Source organism: Lissotriton helveticus, chromosome 6 (assembly GCF_964261635.1).
Source record: "Lissotriton helveticus chromosome 6, aLisHel1.1, whole genome shotgun sequence".
Taxonomy (NCBI): Eukaryota; Metazoa; Chordata; class Amphibia; order Caudata; family Salamandridae; genus Lissotriton; species Lissotriton helveticus.
Window position 1 is genome coordinate 152,263,267 of NC_136067.1, and position 21,446 is coordinate 152,284,712.

The 21,446-nt window shown below is 46.1% G+C and overlaps 1 protein-coding gene across 1 annotated transcript in view; it reads left to right on the forward strand.

Moving 5' to 3' along the window:
• Positions 1-21,446, forward strand: part of CNIH3 (cornichon family AMPA receptor auxiliary protein 3) — a 633,543-nt gene that overhangs the window by 168,301 nt on the left and 443,796 nt on the right. Inside the window, exon 3 of the mRNA XM_078647523.1 lies at positions 6,726-6,773. Within this exon, the coding sequence (XP_078503649.1) occupies positions 6,726-6,773 (48 nt within the window). The remainder of the gene's footprint in view (positions 1-6,725; positions 6,774-21,446) is intronic.

Consider the following 21,446-nt stretch of genomic DNA (forward strand, 5'->3'; position numbering starts at 1 on the left):
TGACCACAATTTACATTCAGCCCCATACAGCCAGATATGTCCTAATAGAGTCAATCCAACAGCCAGTCAGGGAATGCTAGCCTGCATGCAAGTAGCAACCTTCCATGTGCAAGATACATGTTATTAATCAACGTCCACTTTACATCACAGGTTGTGCTGAAGATACCAGCAGCGACAGTGAGGGGCTGCAAATTGACGAGAATCCTGAAGATTCTGAGGGTGATGCACATCCATCCACACAACCACGTCCATCAGGGCGAGCATGAGCGCCAGCAGCCTTACCACCACCTGCAACGCCAGCGACAACAGGCGCACCACAACCGCCAACTGTGAGACCCATGCCAGTGGCATCGGCAACACCAGAAGCCGCCAGTCCACCAACACAACGCACACCTACTGTGCCCGCCCAGTCCAGCGGACAGGTCAGGGAGCGGCGCCAAACTACACCACGCGCCGGCAGGAGGGGGGTGACTGTGCGTGTGCCGGGTCTTTCAATAGAGCGCCGCATGCTGCGCGTCCACCAACAACAGGCACGACACCTTGCAGCAATACATCTGCAGCTGCACAATACAGCCAGGAATGTTGGCCAGCTGTCCGACCGGATGGAGCGAATGACCACAGCAGTGGAGGCAAACACTGAGGCCATGCTGACCCAGCGGGACCTCACCCGGCGCCGCCACCGCCAGCTCCTAACATGCCTCTCGGCGTACACGCGCTCCAATTATAAAATTGGCAACGCAACATCCCAGCTGTCTCGAAGATCATTGGCCATGCAAAACCAGATGGTCCAATGCTGCCAGGACGTGGCACGGGCACTTGAGCAGGCAACCACTGCAGTTCAGGCTCTGCAGGCAACTGGCCACGGCCAGGCAGGAGGGGATGACGCTAGTGAGGGAACATCTAGCCACAGCAGACTGCCTTTGCCACCGGTTAGAGTTCCCCGCCGCAGCAGCAGGCCCACTGCGGCATCACGGGCAAATCCGGAGGAAGATGTGGATAGGCATTGACATTTTTGCTCATCATGGAGGGACATGCTGATGAGAAAAGCATGCCCTCTAACAAATCAGGAGATGTATGACGCAATACACCTCAGATGTATCTTTTGAAAATAATGCAATATTATTGTGAAAACAACAATAATATTTATTCAATACCAGTACATCAAACTCATGTCATTATTTCAAATTTCAAGCATGAGTTAAGTGTTGGGTGAGGGGAGTGGGAGCACTAGAAATAGTTAATTGTGATTTGGTTGCGGCGTCTGTGTCCTTCAGCTGGATTTTCCCCGCGTGCATGACGCGCATGTGCAGGTGGGCGGTTGTCCCCTTCCGACTCACTGCCAGATATCTCTACAGGTATCCTGCACTTGGTAGCATTGTTGTGGAGATTGCACACACGGCCACGATGCGGCAGCAGACCTCAGGCTCGTATTTGAAGGCCCCACCAGTCTTGTGCAGTATGCGGAAGTGGCTCTTCAAAAGGCCAAATGTCCTCTCAATGCAATTTCTAGTGCGGATGTGTGCAGCATTGTAAAGCCGTTGCTGTGGTGTGGCAGGGTTGAGGTATGGGGTGAGGAGGTACTCACGGAGTCCGTAGGCGCTGTCACCTGAATGAAAGGAGCAGAGGGTGAGTGCCTGTTATGCACAGCAACATGGTGACAATGTACCATTTAGTGGCATGTGTACTTACCTAGAAGGTGTCCTTTGCCAAAGTCTGCCCATGCCAGTCGTGTGTGCATGCCGCTGTGCCGGAATATGAATGAGTCATGTGTGCTCCCCGGGTATTGTGCCACTATGTCCGTGATGATTGTCTTAGTGTTGCACACCAACTGGATATTCAGGGAGTGGTAGGACTTGCGGTTCCGGTACATGTATTCTGTTTGTGCAGGTGGGCAGATGTGGATGTGGGTACAGTCTATGCATCCAATTACATGGGGGAATTGTGCAATGTTGTAGAAATCCAGCTTGGTTTGATTCAAGTCCTGTTGGGTGGTTGGGAATGTGATGTAATGGTTTAGCCGGGTCAGCATTGCCTCCAGGAAACTCCTTAGGCAGCGGGACATGGTGCTCTGGGAGATCCCCTCTGCAATGGCAACCACCCCCTGGAAGCTTCCGGAAGCCAGGAGGTGCAGGATGCACAAGACCTGTAAATGGGTGGGCACGGCATTGGTCCTCCTTGTTGGGTGCTGCATCAGGGGGTCTAGGTCCTGGATCAGCTTAGTGATCATTGCCCCATTCAGATGGTACTTGGAGTAGATTTGCTCCGCAGTTTGGCCCAGTAGGGGGATCCGCTGGCGAAATATTCGCTCCTGTATCCTGCGTCTGTTCCGTGCTGCTCGCTGAAGCCTTCGCCGCCTGACCACCATGTAGAGTCCTGGCATTGTGAGAGTCCTTATGCTCCAGCTGCGTATCCTTAAGTGTGTTTGGTCAGGCCTGCACCTGTGGGTAGTTTGTTGAAGATATATATTTTTTTTCCTTAATGGTTACCACCTGGTTTGGGTTCTCCTTAAATTGCGCGTCGCTAATAGCGATTTTCAGGTTTTTCGCTTTTTGCGACTTTTCTTGAATAGCGATTGCGATTATTTCGCAAATTTGCAAAATAATTCGCAGAATCCATGGTTTCTCGCAATTTCCAATTCGCTAAAGGGCTTCTTCCAGGATTCTGCGAATTACGTTGCGAACTCACAATTTTTCTTTAGCGAATTCGCTATTTTCAACTTTTCACTATCAATTAATTCCTTATCTTCATATTGCGATCGCAATTGCTGATTCGCAGCTATTGCGATCGCAATTTTGCTTCATGAATCTGGCTGAAAAAGAGAAGAAACACGTACATATGGTATAAGGCAGGGTTGCCCTCTTCCCACCATTATTGTTTTGCTTGGCAATGGAGTGCTTCTCAAATTCCACAGGACTCCTAAGGAAGAGAAGTATCAAAGGGTATTGTTGAAAGTCAAAAACATATTCAGCCTCTCAGTAGTCCTGCAGAACTTGAAAGAATTTGAAAACATCCCAGGCCCGAAGCTGAAGAGAAGCAAGTCTCCTATGTTCCCCCAACAGACCCGAGTGTCCGAACCCTGTCTTTCTTAGACAAGAAAGGCCTTAAATTAACAACACATACCTTCAAGTACTGAGGTGTGAACAGAGGGGAGGACGATATCACAGTAGGTAATCTGAAAAGGGCTTTAGCTTCTGCAATAAGGCACCGTCTGGAAAAAAATGCTGGATATAGTAGCTCTAGCAGAAATGAATCTCCTACCACAAATACTCTACTACTTCTCTACTATACTGAGAATACATACAGAGTATACTATACCTACAGTGTGTTTTTTAAAGACCCAAACTACTCGTTTGGACCAATAGTAGACAGAGAGTGGCAGTCACCAAATTGTTCCTTCCTATAGACAAAGGGAGACAAAACGTCCCTAACTTTGAAACATGTTACGTAGAGGCTTGGTTCCAGTGGGTGGTTCCATGGTTAATAATAAGCAATACTGCACAAGTTTGATACATGAAGGTCACCTTAAAAGGAATGACCATGGCCAAGTTTCTCCTGGGAACACAGCAGCTCCCAGCTTGTGTTGCCCTCTTGTTGTCCACACCCAGACCTTGCTGGCACAGATATCTGCAAAACACTGAGCAACAGGAGGTGTATACCCAGTGGTGGCATTTGAAAGTAATGGGGCACCAAAGTTTGGGATGAGTGCTCGCTGATGAGCGAGTGAATTGACCGAGGGAAGTTCGCGGGGCTTCTTACCCTGAGAAAGTTTTGAGAGCCACCAAAACTAAACTGCCCTAGTGGACAGTAGACCAATCATTGAATGTGGATAAGGTTCATGTCACGGACACTTCTTTGAAGTGCCAGATGAAAACATATGCTGATCGTAGTCGACAAGCTCAGGAAACAGTCTTCGATATAGGTGACTGGGTCATGGTCAAGCAGAAACTAAAGCAGAAAACAGACACTCCATTTTCTGTCAATCCTTTGAGGGTGTGATGTGCAAATGACATATGGTAACAGCACATCGTCCCGGAAAGTCAATCACACAGGACTCGTCACACTTTAAGTACCTACCTCAATGGTCATCAGCTCCTGCAATCATCAATGAGGCGACCAGGAATCAGAGTGCATCTCAACCATCTCGTACCACTTATTCTAGCTGACTGAGGCGAGCACCTCAACATCTTGTTGAAGAAATATGATGTGACTGTTGTTTCTACTTTTTATTTAACAAGGGGTAGTGTTGTGAGGCTATGTGCGCTAGGACCCTTGCGGTTCAAGACGGACTCAACAAGGAATGACGTAACTTGCTGGGAGGTGTTAAACTGTGGTTATTAATGGTTATGACATGATGAGAGTGCAGTGTGTTATTGTATACTGAAGAATAAAGACATACGATCTAGAGCTCTGTGTGTGTGGTGTAGTCATTGTGCATGCTCCGGGCTGGGGAGGATGCTACAGAATTCTCACTGAAGTGCTGCCCAAGAAGTACTTTTTTTACTATTGATTCATTTTATTAGCATAATAGAGTTAAAAGGTAAGTAGTCATTGCTCTAATTTAGTGATTCTGCATAATTTGTTTCCAAATATTTTTATTAAATATTCCTCCTTTAAACAGCACAGGCTATATTCACATGTTCAGTGCAAAGTGGTTTCGTTTTAGGCTGTTATAGTTATAATTACATTCCAATGCATAAGGGATCAGTGGGTAATTTGAGAGACTAAACTATTGCATGCAATTAGCGGTGATGACGCAGCAAGCATGCCTTGCCAATAGCATCAGTGTATGACAGAGTGGATCCAGGCCTCAAAAAGAAAACTTTAAAACGGAATAGACTGGCATTCAAAGAGGAGATGATAGTGGGGAGCATTTACACTAAATCGTATTATTCTGTATCTTGGTCCTTCCATTTCTTCCATTATACCCAGTGTTCTCAACCACTCATCCACCTTTCCTTGGTATAATTGCAGCAGCTGGTGTTGATATGAGGAGAATGTGTACTGTAAGGAGCAGAAACCAAAAATTTAAATTACATTATAGAAGGTATCCAAGGTTGTCTGTCTCTGGGCGAGGATTCATCCTGACAATAAGCACTGTGAGGAGGACGCAAAGAACTCTGTCATTTGCAAAGTAGTTCATCATTATTATTGAGTGTTTTGTTCCTGGTCGAGCGTGTTCCCCTGTGGCTTACATAGAAGCACACAACGTCTGCCCAATCAAAACATGTACTCCTGGCTCCCAACATGTGGGCAGAGCCACAGCCCATCTCCTGGTGGACTGTACTATAAGCCAGACCATAAAAAAACGTGTCGACCCCTAACTGGGGAAAATTTGATCATATAGGCTTTAATAGAAGCTTCTGCCAGAGCATGCCAGCTTCAAAGTCAATGTGCTTTATCCAAGGCCAAAGCCTTCTGTTCAAGGGTGCGAGGTACGTTCAGAGAGCAGGCACACACAATGAACAGACACGGAATTTGAGATACACTACCGCCCAGTTCACCTACCATCAAAGTTCAAAACTTTAGGCTGAATACAGGTCATTACAAATAGATGGCCCAAGACTCTAGAATATATGTGTCTTCAACCATGAGAGCTCAACTAATCGACTGTTTCTTCCGCAGACTGCTGAAACCAACGTAGACACTTTCTTATCACTGAAATCGTTTATTTTGTAAAAGAACAATAACAATAAAAGAAATGGACATGGTTAAAAGAAGATCAAGGCTCTTTTGTATTGGAATCAACTCTGTTTCTTGTGCTCCACTGCCCTTTGTTTTTGGTGCATGAATGTATTAACAATATTAACTTTTTGAATAATGCATTCTGATTGGTTGCTTCACTACAGCAAGTGGAGGGCATGTATCCACTGTTGGTTATATGTATTCCCAACTCCTTGTCACTGTGACCAGCACAGCAAGATCCTTCAAAGCAGCGGTTTATAACCCTTTGACTTCTGGAGACTCCCACTTAATCATTACTGGAACCCAGGGACCCCCACTGAATCATTATTTGATTCTGGGGACCCCCACGGAGTCATTATTAGAAGGCGGGTACTCTGGCTAAGCATTTTTGATTATTTAAACCGCAAACCAATAGCGATGAATACAGAAACAAACATTCATCAAACAAATACACAAATTATGAAATATTTTATTTAATTCAGAAACATATTACAAAATCAAACGTTTTATATTAAGGGGTAGGGGAAGTTAATTCAATTGCAGCCACTCATTGTCCATACTATATTCAATTTGATGCATTTGTACTGCTCTAACAAATCAATCTGTGCATACTAACATCATTTTTTGTCTCCAAATTTGCATTCCTTCACAGACAGAACACTTTTACATTTTCAATTTTACATTTTACTTCTATATTTATAAATACTTTATTAATCTGTTAATGCTGTTTAATTTTCTAAGCAGTCACGGACCTCCTTGAGAAGTCTTTGCGGACCCTCAGGGTACCCGGACCACAGGTTGAGAACCACTACTTTAAAGGAATAATTTGCTCGGTGGGGTAGCAGATGATTGAACCCCAGTATTCTAACACTGGCTCGCCAATGTATGTGTAACCATGAAAAAATATGCAAATATTTTTATAGACAGTACAGGTGTACTATCTATAACGTGAAATTATTTGAATAATTTCTGTTGATTATTGATGTTAATCTGGGGCTTTGGTTATTATCTGACATGTTTGTTATTCTTCATCATTTTAACAGCGGGAGCGATTAAGAAACATTGAACGCATTTGCTTTTTGCTGCGGAAGGTAAGCCTGACCTTTACTGCTGTGTAAAGTTGATTATCTGTGACCTTTTGGTATCTAACATACAGGAAGTGCTTCATAGGGAGGGAAGGTATTCCAGTTCAAAGAATCCTCTGCTGCTGGCTGGGGTAGCGCTACTTTTATGTTCAGAGGACTGGCAATAAATGTCACATTTGTCATATTTGTCTTATTTATTTAATTTTAGAATTATGCAGTATGTGACAATTTGATGATAAAATATGCCTTGTAGATTCTAACGCCTTCTTTGCAACACCATAACTCCTGATTGTTTGTGTGGGTATTATACTATACCAGAATGCCTGTTTGTCTATGGCAGTATATGTTCTGCTGTGGTCTGCAGCATAAGAAAGAGATCTTCTCTAAAGCATACAACTGCACGTTTAGAAGGAGGACATTGTATGTCTTACTTTTTAGTACATTCAATCCTGCTAAACCTGTTTTATTATTCTGAACCTGTGGGACCTTTCATGCTTTTCAAATACACAGGACCCATGAGAGCTGTGTGGATCACTTACTGATAATTTTTATTACTCACAATCATAGTCTTCATCACTACAGTCATCACAAATTAGGATTTGCTTTGTCTGACAGACTTTAATTACTCTCCATTTATATGTAACTTAACCATGGTCCTTAAGGAAATACCTCCTTCCACATGAGTTTTCTATAAAACTACATAACTTCCTATACTCTTCAAGTGGAAACAGAAATATGTATATAGATATACATTTACATATATTTGTAATTAAAACACATTTACCTATACCACCCAGTGGTGGTTGCCAGTGGGTAGTTATAGTTAGGCTTGTATTGCTATAGGAAAAGCATTGCTTGGTTTACTTGTAACTTGTGGTGTTTCATTAAACTTTCACACAAAAATGTTCCTCTACCCCCAGCTCCTCTTTGGAAAGAATTCAGAGTGATCTGTCAGGTGGGGGCTGTGAAAAAGGGGGCCCACAACATGTTTTTCCCATTCATTTATCCATAGGAAATTTGGACACATCTACAGTCAAAACTGCTGAATGGATGTATACCAAGTTTGTCAGAAAGCTAGATCTTGGCCCAGAAAGCATGCTTTTTGTGATTTGGGCTGAATCTATTTCGTAGTTAATTAAGCCTCAGAAACTTTGTATATTTTATGCTGCGGAGGATCTGCGATGGAGCCACGGATCTGCGAGCTGAACCACACGTTGTGATTGGCTGGATGCAATCTGAAGGAAACATTGCAGTCACTATCTTTGGACTTGTGAACTTGGTCCTGAGTCTTAAAAAATAGAACAAAAAAAGATATAAGGGGGCAGTTAAGGGGTACCCTGACCCCTGGGTCTTGTGGGGGGATTGGTTAAATGTGAAAGAAAATGTTTTTGGGGAGGTTCCATGGATCCGCGGATTCACCATGATGCTCAGCATGACATCGAAGGGCTTTGTGGTTGATCTGTGAATCTAGAGCGACACCCCTGAGGTCAGAGTATCCACAGAACCCCCCAAAAATTCACAAAGGGAGTAGGGCACTCGTGGCCCAGGCCCTGTGCCCAACCCTCAGTTGCATCTTAAGGTGTTTGGGTGCAGCGCCAGGCCACAGGCCCTGCGCCCAACCCCAAAGAGGGCCCATCTGAAGCCGTGCACAGCTGGGGGTTGGGCACCTTTAAGGGGGAGGGTTCAGCACCTATAGAGAGTTTACATCAGATCCTCATCCTTCATGTCAAACAGTATCTGAGCATTACTTGTTTGATCAATCATGAGGTCACATGTATCTTGGCGTCTGATGGCATGTACAATTTTGGGTTCCTTTTTAGCAAAGTACTTGGCAAGTTTGATTTTTTCTGATACATTTGTAGGTATCAATCTTGCTTTCCAATATGTCAAAATGTTGTTTGGACAGAAAGAGAGACCTTTATTAAGGATTGATTATTCATCCTTTGCCAGTTTATAACTGGATAGATTCACTACTAAATTATCTTCCATGGTTATGGTTTGTTTTACTTCTTCTCTCTGTTTCGTAGAGGGTACTTTTTTCTTCCCGTGTCCTCTTCTACATAGATTGTTCCTTGATTGGCCTCTGACAGGATTGTGTCCTCGCCCCTCCCTTTTGAGGTTTGTTGATCCAGATACATTTGTTGCATTTCCTCCAGAAGGGTCATCTTCATTCTGCAATTGGAAGTTCCTTCTTCTTAACTGAGGTCTGTGTCAGACTCACTGATTTCCTTCAGGGCCACCAGTAATTTTATTTTATAACCTGAAGTATATTGTTTCTTTAAGACATCAAATCGTTTGGCACAGGTATAGACAGTCCCATTTAGGTAATCATGTTAGTCCCTGATGAATTTCCTCTGTTGTCTGTTTTCTATCCCCAATTCATGCTTTTCAAGTTTGCTGTACAGTTGAGTAGTTCAGAGTGGAATAGCTTACAATACTGTGGGGTAGAGTGTAATAGGGTACAGTGAAATTACGTATATTGGAGTACCATACAGTGTAGTGCCATAGAGTGGAATAACATAGAATTGAGTAGTGTTTACTGTAATAACGTTGAGTTTACTAGTGCTAAGTCTTGAGACGTACATTGCAGTGGCATATAGTGTACAGTAGAATGTCATAGAATTAAATCGGGTTAATTATAGAAGTGCAGAGTCTAGAAACTAGTAGAATCTGAAGTGTCATGTACTGGAGTGGTACACATTTTTTTAAACTGAAATAGCATAAGGTGTAATCAGTAGAATTTAGTGGCATAGAGTGGAGTAGAGTACATTGGAATAGCATGCACTCCAGTAGTGAACCATAAAGTGGGGCATACTGGGGTAGCATATACTGCAATAGTGTACAGTGGAGTTGCATACATTGGAGTCGCATACAGTTGGGAGCAGTATGTTGTAATTTGGCAGCGATTGGGTTAGCATTAGCAGAAGCCATCCTGTATTTAGAGGCTATCTTTTCCGGTTTGTGGAATCCATTTTGTATTTCTGGCAGCCATTTTATTTGCCATGTGCTACCACGTGCATGCCATGTGCTCTGTCCTACCTTGCTGTTGTGTGCTCTTGAAATCTGCCTAGAGACAGGTTATATTTAGCCTCTTCCACTTTGCACATGCTCAGTTGAGCTTGCAGCTGTCCATGCAGCTGCTGTTAGTCTTTAAATGTCAGGATGTGTTCACCAGATTTAGCAACTGTTAGCTCCTCCCACTTGTTGACTGTGCATTTTCTGTATGACCTTATATGTGCCTAAAACGTACTTCTTGTGCTTGTACCGCCTTCTTTTGAGGCCCTGTGTGGGTATAAAAGGACCAAGCTCCTTCCATTCAGTGTGCTACTTCATACATTGCCGAAGGGTGTTGTGTGAATGTAGTTCCACCTCATGAGGTTTAATACATTTTGTATTTTCTATTCCGGTTTCTGTGCCAACTTCTATCCTACTGGTCTAAGGACGTGTGCAGAGAAGGGCGAACCCCTTGCACTGGTAGGCCTTGCTGAGGCTCACCACTACAAATTGACGCCCGACACGTGGGGCTTATCGGCGACTCGGATGACCAAAGGAGTGGTCGAAACGAAGGATTGGAATCTCGCTATGGATGATCATTGCCCGAGGAGACCCGTGTCTTGGCAAACCACGGCGTTTTTCCTCTCTTTCTGATCTGACCATCCAGGTGGTGCCGGTCCTCGACTGAGATCTCTTCTGTTGATTCGTCGTGCTGTGACCATTTGGTCGATTTGCGAACTTGGCAGTTGGAACCTGGACACCAAGTGATTGGTAAGAGTCGTTATGCGGCAATTGCTGTTGGTTTTTGATGCCTGGGATTGGTAAGGTAGTTTAGTAACGCTTACTGTGGCTTTGGAATTTTGGAATTTGTATTGGCCAACTTGGATTTGTATGGGATTCATTTATGAATTGCAATTTATATAGGCAGGTAATGAGGAGAATTTTCTCTGTTTTTGAATTGATTTGAACTGCACAACTTACTACAGTACCTTAAGTGCTACTTTGGTTATAATACTGCATATTCTGCACTATTTTTGGCATGCCTATTTCTAGCACACTTCGTAGGATGTGTTCTTTTTGTAGTGGTACCAATTTGAGACTCGATGAAGCACAACAGACCCCGGAGGGGACGCCTAATAGGGACATGAATATTAAATATGGTATTTCTTCTATAATGTACAGCACGTTATGGAATAAATATACTTGTAAGGATCCTGAGTTGCGTTGGCCTATGCATGGGTCATTTGATTTGCGAAAGATTCAGTATGTGGAACAATGTATGTTTGAGCGAAAGACTAGGCAAAATATGTTTGAGTGTGTGCGAATGTGGGTGAAAGAAGTGCGTGAACGAATGAAGCGTGAACAAGCCTTGATTGAAAAAGAACAGCGAAAAAACATTCATGCGAAAGCATTAGAAATGAAAAATAAAGAAATAAAAGAACTAAAAGAGAGGGAAGATAGGGAGCGCCATTTACAGGTAACTGGCCAATACGCATTTCGGCGACCACTCTATCCTATCCTCAATAAACCTCAAGATGATTTCTTGTTATTAGATCGTTCTCCGCCTCCGTATATTTTTCCTTCTGCTCCTCATGAGTCAGATGAGGATTCCCCCGCAGACCAGGAGAAAGCACGGGAAACTCGTTCTATGTTGCCCGCTGAGCGTGCGTCTCAGCTTAGATCTGCTGCTCGTAAAGCCGCCCGTATAATTGCGCCTGCTTCTGAACTTTTAGATGACATGAAGGATTGTTAGGAAAGGGAGCAAGTATATTTTACAGAGGTGTTTGCCGCAGAAGGTTGAAGACACTTTTATTCTAGAGTCTTGGGCCATCTATTTGTAATGACCTGCATTCAGCCTAAAGTTTTGAACTTTGATGGTAGGTGAACAGGGTGGTTAAATGTGAAAGAAAATGTTTTTGAGGAGGTTCCATGCATCTGCGGATTGACCATGATGCTCAGCATGACATCGAAAGGCTTTGTGGTTGATCTGTGAATCTAGAGCGACACCCCTGAGGTCAGAGTAACCTCGGAACCCCCCAAAAATTCACAAAGGGAGTAGGGCATTCGTGACCCAGGCCCTGTGCCCAACCCTCAGTTGCATCTTAAGGTGTTTGGGTGCAGCGCCAAGCCACAGGCCCTGCGCCCAACCCCAAAGAGGGCCCATCTGAAGCCGTGCAAAGCTGGGGGTTGTGCACCTTTAAGGGGGAGGGTTCAGCACCTATAGAGAGTTTACATCAGATCCTCATCCTTCATGTCAAACAGTATCTGAGCATTACTTGTTTGATCAATCATGAGGTCACATGTATCTTGGCGTCTGATGGCATGTACAATTTTGGGTTCCTTTTTAGCAAAGTACTTGGCCAGTTTGATTTTTTCTGATACATTTGTAGGTATCAATCTTGCTTTCCAATATGTCAAAATGTTGTTTGGACAGAGAGAGAGACCTTTATTATGGATTGATTATTCATCCTTTGCCAGTTTATAACTCGATAGATTCACTACTAAATTATCTTCCATGGTTATGGTTTGTTTTACTTCTTCTCTCTGTTTCGTAGAGGGTACTTTTTTCTTCCCGTGTCCTCTTCTACATAGATTGTTCCTTAATTGGCCTCTGACAGGATTGTGTCCTCGTCCCTCCCTTTTGAGGTTTGTTGATTTAGATACATTCTTTGCATTTCCTCCAGAAGGGTCATCTTCATTCTGCAATTGGAAGTTCCTTCTTCTTAACTGAGGTCTGTGTCAGACTCACTGATTTCCTTCAGGGCCACCAGTAATTTTATTTTATAACCTGAAGTATATTGTTTCTTTAAGACATCAAATCGTTTGGCACAGGTATAGACAGTCCCATTTAGGTAATCATGTTAGTCCCTGATGAATTTCCTCTGTTGTCTGTTTTCTATCCCCAATTCATGCTTTTCAAGTTTGCTGTACAGTTGAGTAGTTCAGAGTGGAATAGCTTACAATACTGTGGGGTAGAGTGTAATAGGGTACAGTGAAATTACGTATATTGGAGTACCATACAGTGTAGTGCCATAGAGTGGAATAACATAGAATTGAGTAGTGTTTACTGTAATAACGTTGAGTTTACTAGTGCTAAGTCTTGAGACGTACATTGCAGTGGCATATAGTGTACAGTAGAATGTCATAGAATTAAATCAGGTTAATTATAGAAGTGCAGAGTCTAGAAACTAGTAGAATCTGAAGTGTCATGTACTGGAGTGGTACACATTTTTTTAAACTGAAATAGCATACAGTGTAATCAGTAGAATTTAGTGGCATAGAGTGGAGTAGAGTACATTGGAATAGCATGCACTCCAGTAGTGAACCATAAAGTGGGGCATACTGGGGTAGCATATAGTGCAATAGTGTACAGTGGAGTTGCATACATTGGAGTCGCATACAGTTGGGAGCAGTATGTTGTAATTTGGCAGCGATTGGGTTAGCATTAGCAGAAGCCATCCTGTATTTAGCGGATATCTTTTCCGTTTTGTGGAATCCATTTTGTATTTCTGGCAGCCATTTTATTTGCCATGTGCTACCATGTGCATGCCATGTGCTCTGTCCTACCTTGCTGTTGTGTGCTCTTGAAATCTGCCTAGAGACAGGTTATATTTAGCCTCTTCCACTTTGCACATGCTCAGTTGAGCTTGCAGCTGTCCATGCAGCTGCTGTTAGTCTTTAAATGTCAGGATGTGTTCACCAGATTTAGCAACTGTTAGCTCCTCCCACTTGTTGACTGTGCGTTTTCTGTATGACCTTATATGTGCCTAAAACGTACTTCTTGTGCTTGTACCGCCTTCATTTGAGGCCCTGTGTGGGTATAAAAGGACCAAGCTCCTTCAATTCAGTGTGCTACTTCATACATTGCCGAAGGGTGTAGTGTGAATGTAGTTCCACCTCATGAGGTTTAATACATTTTGTATTTTCTATTCCGGTTTCTGTGCCAACTTCTATCCTACTGGTCTAAGGACGTGTGCAGAGAAGGGCGAACCCCTTGCACTGGTAGGCCTTGCTGAGGCTCACCACCACAAATTGACGCCCGACACGTGGGGCTTATCGGCGACTCGGATGACCGAAGGAGTGGTCGAAACGAAGGATTGGAATCATCTCGCTATGGATGATCATTGCCCGAGGAGACCCGTGTCTTGGCAAACCACTGCGTTTTTCCTCTCTTTCTGATCTGACCATCCAGGTGGTGCCGGTCCTCGACTGAGATCTCTTCTGTTGATTCGTCGTGCAGTGACCATTTGGTCGATTTGCAAACTTGGCAGTTGTAACCTGGACACCAAGTGATTGGTAAGAGTCGTTATGCGGCAATTGCTGTTGGTTTTTGATGCCTGTAAGGTAGTTTAGTAACGCTTACTGTGGCTTTGGAATTTTGGAATTTGTATTGGCCAACTTGGATTTGCATGGGATTCATTTATGAATTGCAATTTATATAGGCAGGTAATGAGGAGAATTTTCTCTGTTTTTGAATTGATTTGAACTGCACAACTTACTATAGTACCTTAAGTGCTACTTTGGTTATAATACTGCATATTCTGCACTATTTTTGGCATGCCTGTCTCTAGCACACTTCATAGGATGTGTTGCTTTTGTAGTGGTACCAATTTGAGACTCGATGAAGCACAACAGACCCCGAAGGGGACGCCTAATAGGGACATGAATATTAAATATGGTATTTCTTCTATAATGTACAGCACGTTATGGAATAAATATACTCGTAAGGATCCTGAGTTGCGTTGGCCTATGCATGGGTCATTTGATTTGCGAAAGATTCAGTATGTGGAACAATGTATGTTTGAGCGAAAGACTAGGCAAAATATGTTTGAGTGTGTGCGAATGTGGGTGAAAGAAGTGCGTGAACGAATGAAGCGTGAACAAGCCTTGATTGAAAAAGAACAGCGAAAAAACATCCATGCGAAAGCATTAGAAATGAAAAATAAAGAAATAAAAGAACTAAAAGAGAGGGAAGATAGGGAGCTCCATTTACAGGTAACTGGCCAAAACGCATTTCGGCGACCACTCTATCCTATCCTCAATAAACCTCAAGATGATTTCTTGTTATTAGATCGTTCTCCGCCTCCGTATATTTTTCCTTCTGCTCCTCATGAGTCAGATGAGGATTCCCCCGCAGACCAGGAGAAAGCACGGGAAACTCGTTCTATGTTGCCCGCTGAGCGTGCATCTCAGCTTAGATCTGCTGCTCGTAAAGCCGCCCGTATAATTGCCCCTGCTTCTGAACTTTTAGATGACATGAAGGATTGTTAGGAAAGGGAGCACGTATATTTTACAGAGGTGTTTGCCGCAGAAGTTGTTGAACGGTTTAGGAAACATTCTGACGATTTGGAGCCTGTTGATATAGCAAATGATTGGAAGCAAATGTGTGATGGTCTTTTTGTCTTTTCTCAGGTGGCTGACTCAATCAGGGGTTTGGTTAAATTACGTGTTGAGACAGTCCGTTTGTGGGAAGAGAAAAAGGCAGCAGACGCAGCTGCACAAACATCTCAGACCGGCGTGGCCCAAGCTTCTATCCTCGTAACAGATAAGACTATAATAGTTCATGCGAAACCTATGCGGGAAGCCGCACGTATGTTCCTCCTAAAGGAGCGGGTACGAGTGATGATAAGGCTTCCTCTGATGCAAAGGGTTATTGGAATAGAGCGGATGTTATGGCTCTTAAAACTGTATTACCTGATCCGCGGAAAAATCCAGCAGCTTTTTATGAGGAAGTTGAGGGTGCTATTAGCTCTTGTACTATGACTTTACCCGATATTGACCTGTTTTTCGGTTTGATATTACCCCCTGATATGTGGAGAACTGTGCGTAAAGTTGATGATCGTGCAACTTTTGGGGCATTATGGAAATATTTAGAACAATTAGATGAAGAAAGAGAACCTGCGCAGAAACCGTGTCAGTTAATTTTAGGTCTCCCCGCAGCTATTATAGTAAAGTTAAAGACGATTATTCCCCCTAAAAAGATAGATTGGACAGTGTTAGCGTCTTGTAAGCAAAAGGCAGATGAGTCGGTTTCTGACTTCTTCAGGCGTTTTGAAGAAGCATTCCATGATTTTAGTGGCCAGTCATTGACCGATGACTCAGGCAGGCATCAGTTCGTCGATAAATATGTCACAAACCTGTTGCCAGGAATAGCTAGTTGCTTAAAGGCCAGCGAGAGTTCATGGACTACCTCTTCTCCGGTGTCTCTCTTTTAACTATGGCTCTGGTATTACAAACGACAGGAATTTGAAGCAAAAGGCAATGAGGATCAAAAGACTAAAGAATTCAAAACAATGGTTGTGTTGGCTCAGGCTTATGGTCCGCCTTCTAGAGGCAATGATAGAGGTGGACGTGGATCTTATGGTTCGTCCTTTTCCTCTTATACTCATTCGAATTTGTCTGTTGATCACTGTGCGTATTGCAAGAAATTTGGACATTGGGCTTCTGATTGTCCGGTACTACGTGTTCAGCAGTATCCACGTGGTCGGGGACCAATGCAAAATCATTCAGGATATTCAGGGTCTAGAGGAAGCACGGATGATCGTGCTAGGTTTGATTCTAACATGCTTGGACAGGATGGGTTTAATGCTTTTGACAGGCGAAATCAATATCAAATGTCCGATTATGTGCCATCCGATTTCAAAGATTCAGTTTATGCATAGGATTGCCTAGGATGGGGTAAGGAATCAGTTGAAATTCCAGTAGATCAGAAGGGTCCCTATGTTACAGCACATGTTTTGGGTTCTACTGATCAGTTTCTGGTTGATGCCTGAGCTACTCGTAGCGCCTTATCTAAACACTTGGTTCCAAGGGCTCCCCTGTCTGGCTTAACCATTACATCGATAGGTTTCGATGGAACACCTTCCCTTAGCCCGTTATCACAACCACTTGCATTTCATGTTGATTAGTTTACAGCTCCATGTCCATTTTTGCTTTCTCCAAACACCCCTTATAATATTGTAGGTCTTGATATGCTTAAATATTTCCGGGCTATGATATGATGTTCTCCTGAAGGTGTACGTGTTATTTTGAATGACAACTACCCGGTGATTGAGAGATCTTCTCTTCTTAAAGAGGATATTGCATTAGCTCCACTCCCTAGTACTTCGTGGGCTACGTCAAACACCGATGTAGGGCAAATCGTTATTCCGCCAGTGCATATTAGTGTGAAGGAGGGCGCTTCATTGCCACAATTACCTCAATATAAAATTTCTCGAGAAGGTGAAGAAGCACTTATACAGATTATCCATGATTTGATTAAAGTGGGGGTTGTGGAGGAAGTTCCTTACAATGTTTGCAATAGTCTTATTCTTCCTATCTTGAAAAAAGACACTGACACTAGGATTTACAGATTCATCATTGATTTGCGAGAAGTCAACAAGATTGTAGTACCGCAGTACCCTGTGGTTTCGGACATAACAACATTGCTTACCCTTAGTTCAGTTTGAGCGCCGATGGTGGAGGTCGCCTGAGCGCTCGGCTCCGAGATCGAGCCGCCATTAATCCTGAAATACTAGCGACTGCTGATCCCTAACCCACGAGAGATCGCGTGAGAGGGGTCTCTTGGCTGAGGGGCCCTTGACGGACCGTCCTTGTGGAGCCCGCAGATGAAAGAACTGGCTGAGTGAGGCTCGGCTGTCCCGGACGGAGCTGTGCCCCAAAATGGCGGCCGGGCGGGCCTAAACCCTCCCGAGAGACCGGCGGACCCACGGAGCCTGTGACCCGACCTGGACCCTCCCGCTCACTGGTGAGAGGTGCGGTGGCTGCCCGGACCGCTAGTGGCGCTGGGCGGTTCTCGTGCGGCGGCTCCTACGCCCGCCTGCTGAGCGACCTGTGTTGGCAGCTGTGCACCCGACTGAGGCCAGGCGAGAGGGGTGTTCGTGGATCGGCGAGGGATTGCGGGGCTGGCCCTCAACCCGGCGGGCCCTAGGGGAGTGCGGCGCCCCCTGACTTGGGATCGGCCAAAAAGGACCTGCCTCCGGAGCTCTGGGGGGGGGGAGCGGACACCCGATCACCCAGCCAGTGCGTCCTTGGAAGGCGCCTAACATGGCGGCCATGAGATTGGCCTGACTCTTGTAGAGCCAAGAACGGGGAGAGGCACTTCCGGCCTGAACACTGGCGGGACCCGGCAGAGTGCACTCGGCTTGAGGGGATCGCGCAGGAGGTGAGGAGTGCGAACGGGGAGAGCCTGCTCTGCCGGCTGAGGGTTGAACGGGGTGCGGAAAGCAGTCGGCAAGCTCCCATTGCTCTGGTGAGGCCCGACGGGGTGGAGGACGTCATCACAGAGGCCCATCTAGTGACCCAAGACTGGAGGATTGCTTGACTCCGCCGGAGAACGCGGTGTCCTCCTCCCTGCCCCGCCACTTCCTGGACTGCCGAGGCCTGTGGGGGTTCCTGCTGGGGCCATCGAACTGGCGAGAGCGACGTTCATCGAGCCGGGGTGTGGAGGTGGCGCCGCGAACGTTTGGGCCCCGCATACCTGCGGGCCCGCTTGCCCCCTGGATACCTGAGGCCTGGGCGACCCGGACGCCATAGTTGCACCAACGAAAGGCCTTCATTACCGAGCGAGGGAGCAGGTCTGAAGCGCGGACTGACCGCGGGTTGACTCTTCGTGGCAGCGCCCGCTAGCTGACGGGAAGTTGGTGAAGGATCGGGGCCGCACCGCACGGCTAGTCTCCAAGGGACCGCCGGGCGCTGCCGCCTTGACCATGGGCCTCGAGCCGGCTGTCACTGCAGGGAGATGTCCATTATCCTGCTCCCAGTGCAGTGGCGCAGTGGCAGCGGAACTGGAGAATTACTTCAGACTGGCCGCGTCTGGCTTCGCCGAGTGGACCGAGCGGACCCCCCCCCCTTTTGATGGGCCTTCGGAAGCCTGGGACTGGCCTTTCTATGAGACTGGAAGACCACTGCTGAACCGGCCCCTGGTGCTGCCGCTGGGCGAACTGAGGTGCTCCGTGTAGATCCCAATTGCTTCAAATCGCCACCCGCTGGGGCCTCCGTGCACGGGAGATCGGCGGAACTCTGGTTGGTGCTGCCCGGAATTGATGTACCTGTTGTAACCTGCGGATTAACAGTGGATTGGCCCTCACTGACAGTTCCTGGGAGCTTGAGCGGCGCGCACGCAGGCGAGATTCCTCCTAGCGGCCGGAGGCCTGTGAGCTGCGGTGGGCCTTGGTGGGCTTCAACTAAATAAAATAAATAAATAAATAAAAATAAATAAATAAATAAAAATAAAATAAAATAAATAAAATAAAAAAACTATCACTGGGTGGCTCGCCCTCCGCTCGTCCACTATCATGGGGAGACCGAAAGGAACCAAGGGCACCATGCAATCTACTTCGGATACAGAGATGCCGGACAAGGGAGATCAGCCTGACCCGGAAACGACAAGGGATCCACGACTGCAACGACAATTGGATAAGATCTTGACGGCGATAATGGATACGCGTGCGGCCCTCCAGCAAGACATAGCACAGGTGGCAACGGGGCTCGGGTTGCTCAGAGCGGATCACGGCAAGCTCTCTGATAGGGTCAAAGAGATGGAAGGCACAGTTCGCACCCTGGAGCCGGCGCAAAAGGCCCTTTCAGCCACGATGACTGATGTGTTGAACCACATAGACGCGCTGGAGAAAAGGGCAGAGGACGCTGAAGGGCGTAATCACCTGAACAATGTTCGAATCGTAGGCCTACCGGAAAAAATTGAAGGGGGGGATATGGTTCGTTTTCTGGAAGATTGGCTCAGGACAATGGTGGCGCCGGAAGGGTTGTCCCCCTTTTACACGTTGGAACGGGCGCATAGAGTCCCATCCCGGCCACTACAGCAGGGCCGCCCCCCATGCCCGGTGGTTGCGCGGCTGCTGCACTACAGGGACAGAGACAAGCTGCTCCATAATGCCCGGTTGAACGGCCCCTTCCAGTTGGAAAACAGTAAAGTCAACATCTTCCCGGATTACACATATGACACACAGCGTAAACGGACCTCTTTCCTGGCAATTAAACGAGAACTGAGAAGCGAGGACATTCAATACTCCTTATTATTCTCGGCCAGACTGCGAATAATAGTTGCTGATACTACCAAATTCTTTGATACACCAGATGAAGCATGTAACTGGCTAGAAATGTATAGAGCTGGCAAAGACGGCCCTGGCTCACACCTTGCAACGGCCCCTGAGGAACAACTGCGACGGAAGTCCAGGCGGATACGCAATAGGCGTAGAGGACTAGGGCGACCCTCGCTGCTGGAAACGGCAGCGGAACGATGAGGCGTTCTGGAGGTGGTGTCCAGTATATCGGGATCGCAAGATGCTCCCATGACGGAGGGCACAGAATCCGGCAAGGGCGATGACCGCTCCGAAACTGAGTATTCGGAGACTGACAGTGTGCCGCTGCCCACGGTTACCCCGGAGATGGCTGAAGGAATATTAGATGAACAATGAGAACTCCTGGTGAGCCGTTGTGGGTGGAGAATGAACCATGGTGAACTGATTGCTATGCACTGCTGGGGCGGGTTGATAGCTGGTTTATAGACGGGTGGAGGATGCAGCTTTGCGTTGTATGAACTTCTTTAGGGCTCTATCGCTCACAGGAAGCTCGAGCAGAGGGTGGCTTCCCGTTGGTACTCGACCCACCCTATTGCCCTTAAGGCACATCTACGGTGACTACCGTTAGATTTATCTAACCGTTTCTTTTGGGAGTGTTTGGATGGGAACAAGATTGCGATCTTTGGGTCCTGTTCTGGGGGGGAGGAGGAATCGGGAAATGTTAGACTGTTGGGGGGTGGACACGCCATCGGTGCTGGGGACGTCTTCCACTTGAAACGCGTGGAAAAGGGGAGGAGAAGCAGAACATTATGGGACAATGGGTGAAATGTCTAACTTGAAATGCATTACCTGGAATGTTCGGGGACTCCATACCATGACGAGATGACACAAAGTGCATGCCTATTTACTACGTAGAGGGGTTCAGATAGCGTTATTGCAGGAAACACATTTAACGAAGGCAGAGGGGATAGCATTGCAGCGCAGATGGAGAGGCCAAATATACAGCACTACATACTCAGCTTATGCTAGGGGCGCGTTGATTTGGATCCCTTTTCTGGTTGCCAAACATGTGGTGGACCCGGAGGGGAGGTTTGTGGCAAAAGTGGGAAAACTGGAGGGCAGAGACATTGCCATCTGCAGCGTTTACGCACCCAACGTGGACCAGTTGGCCTTTCTTGCAACGCTGTCAGGCTCCCTGGTCCACTTCTTAGTATGACCCCTGCTGTTAGGAGGCGACTTCAACTCGGTGCTGGATGTTGACCTCAATAGATCAGACTCCCCAACGCGTCGCATAGCTAAAGGTAGACTGGAGTGGCAATCAAGTTGGGGTCTAACCGACATTTGGTGCGCCCAGCATCCACAAACCTGAGATTACTCCTTTTTCTCGGGAATGCACGAGCTGCATGTGAGGCTGGATGCGTTGTTATGCTCCTCGCCGCTGGTACCAGCAATTGCGAAAACCGAATATCTGACTAGGACGATCTCTGATCACAACCCTTTACTGATTGATGTGCGGTGGTTTCCGGGTGCCTCCTGTGTTCCTACCTGGAGGTTGCGCCCCGAGATGCTAGAGGACCCGCCTTTCCAAAAGGATTTGGAGGAAAGGATAATGCAATACTTCGATGAGAATGATGGCACGACTGGG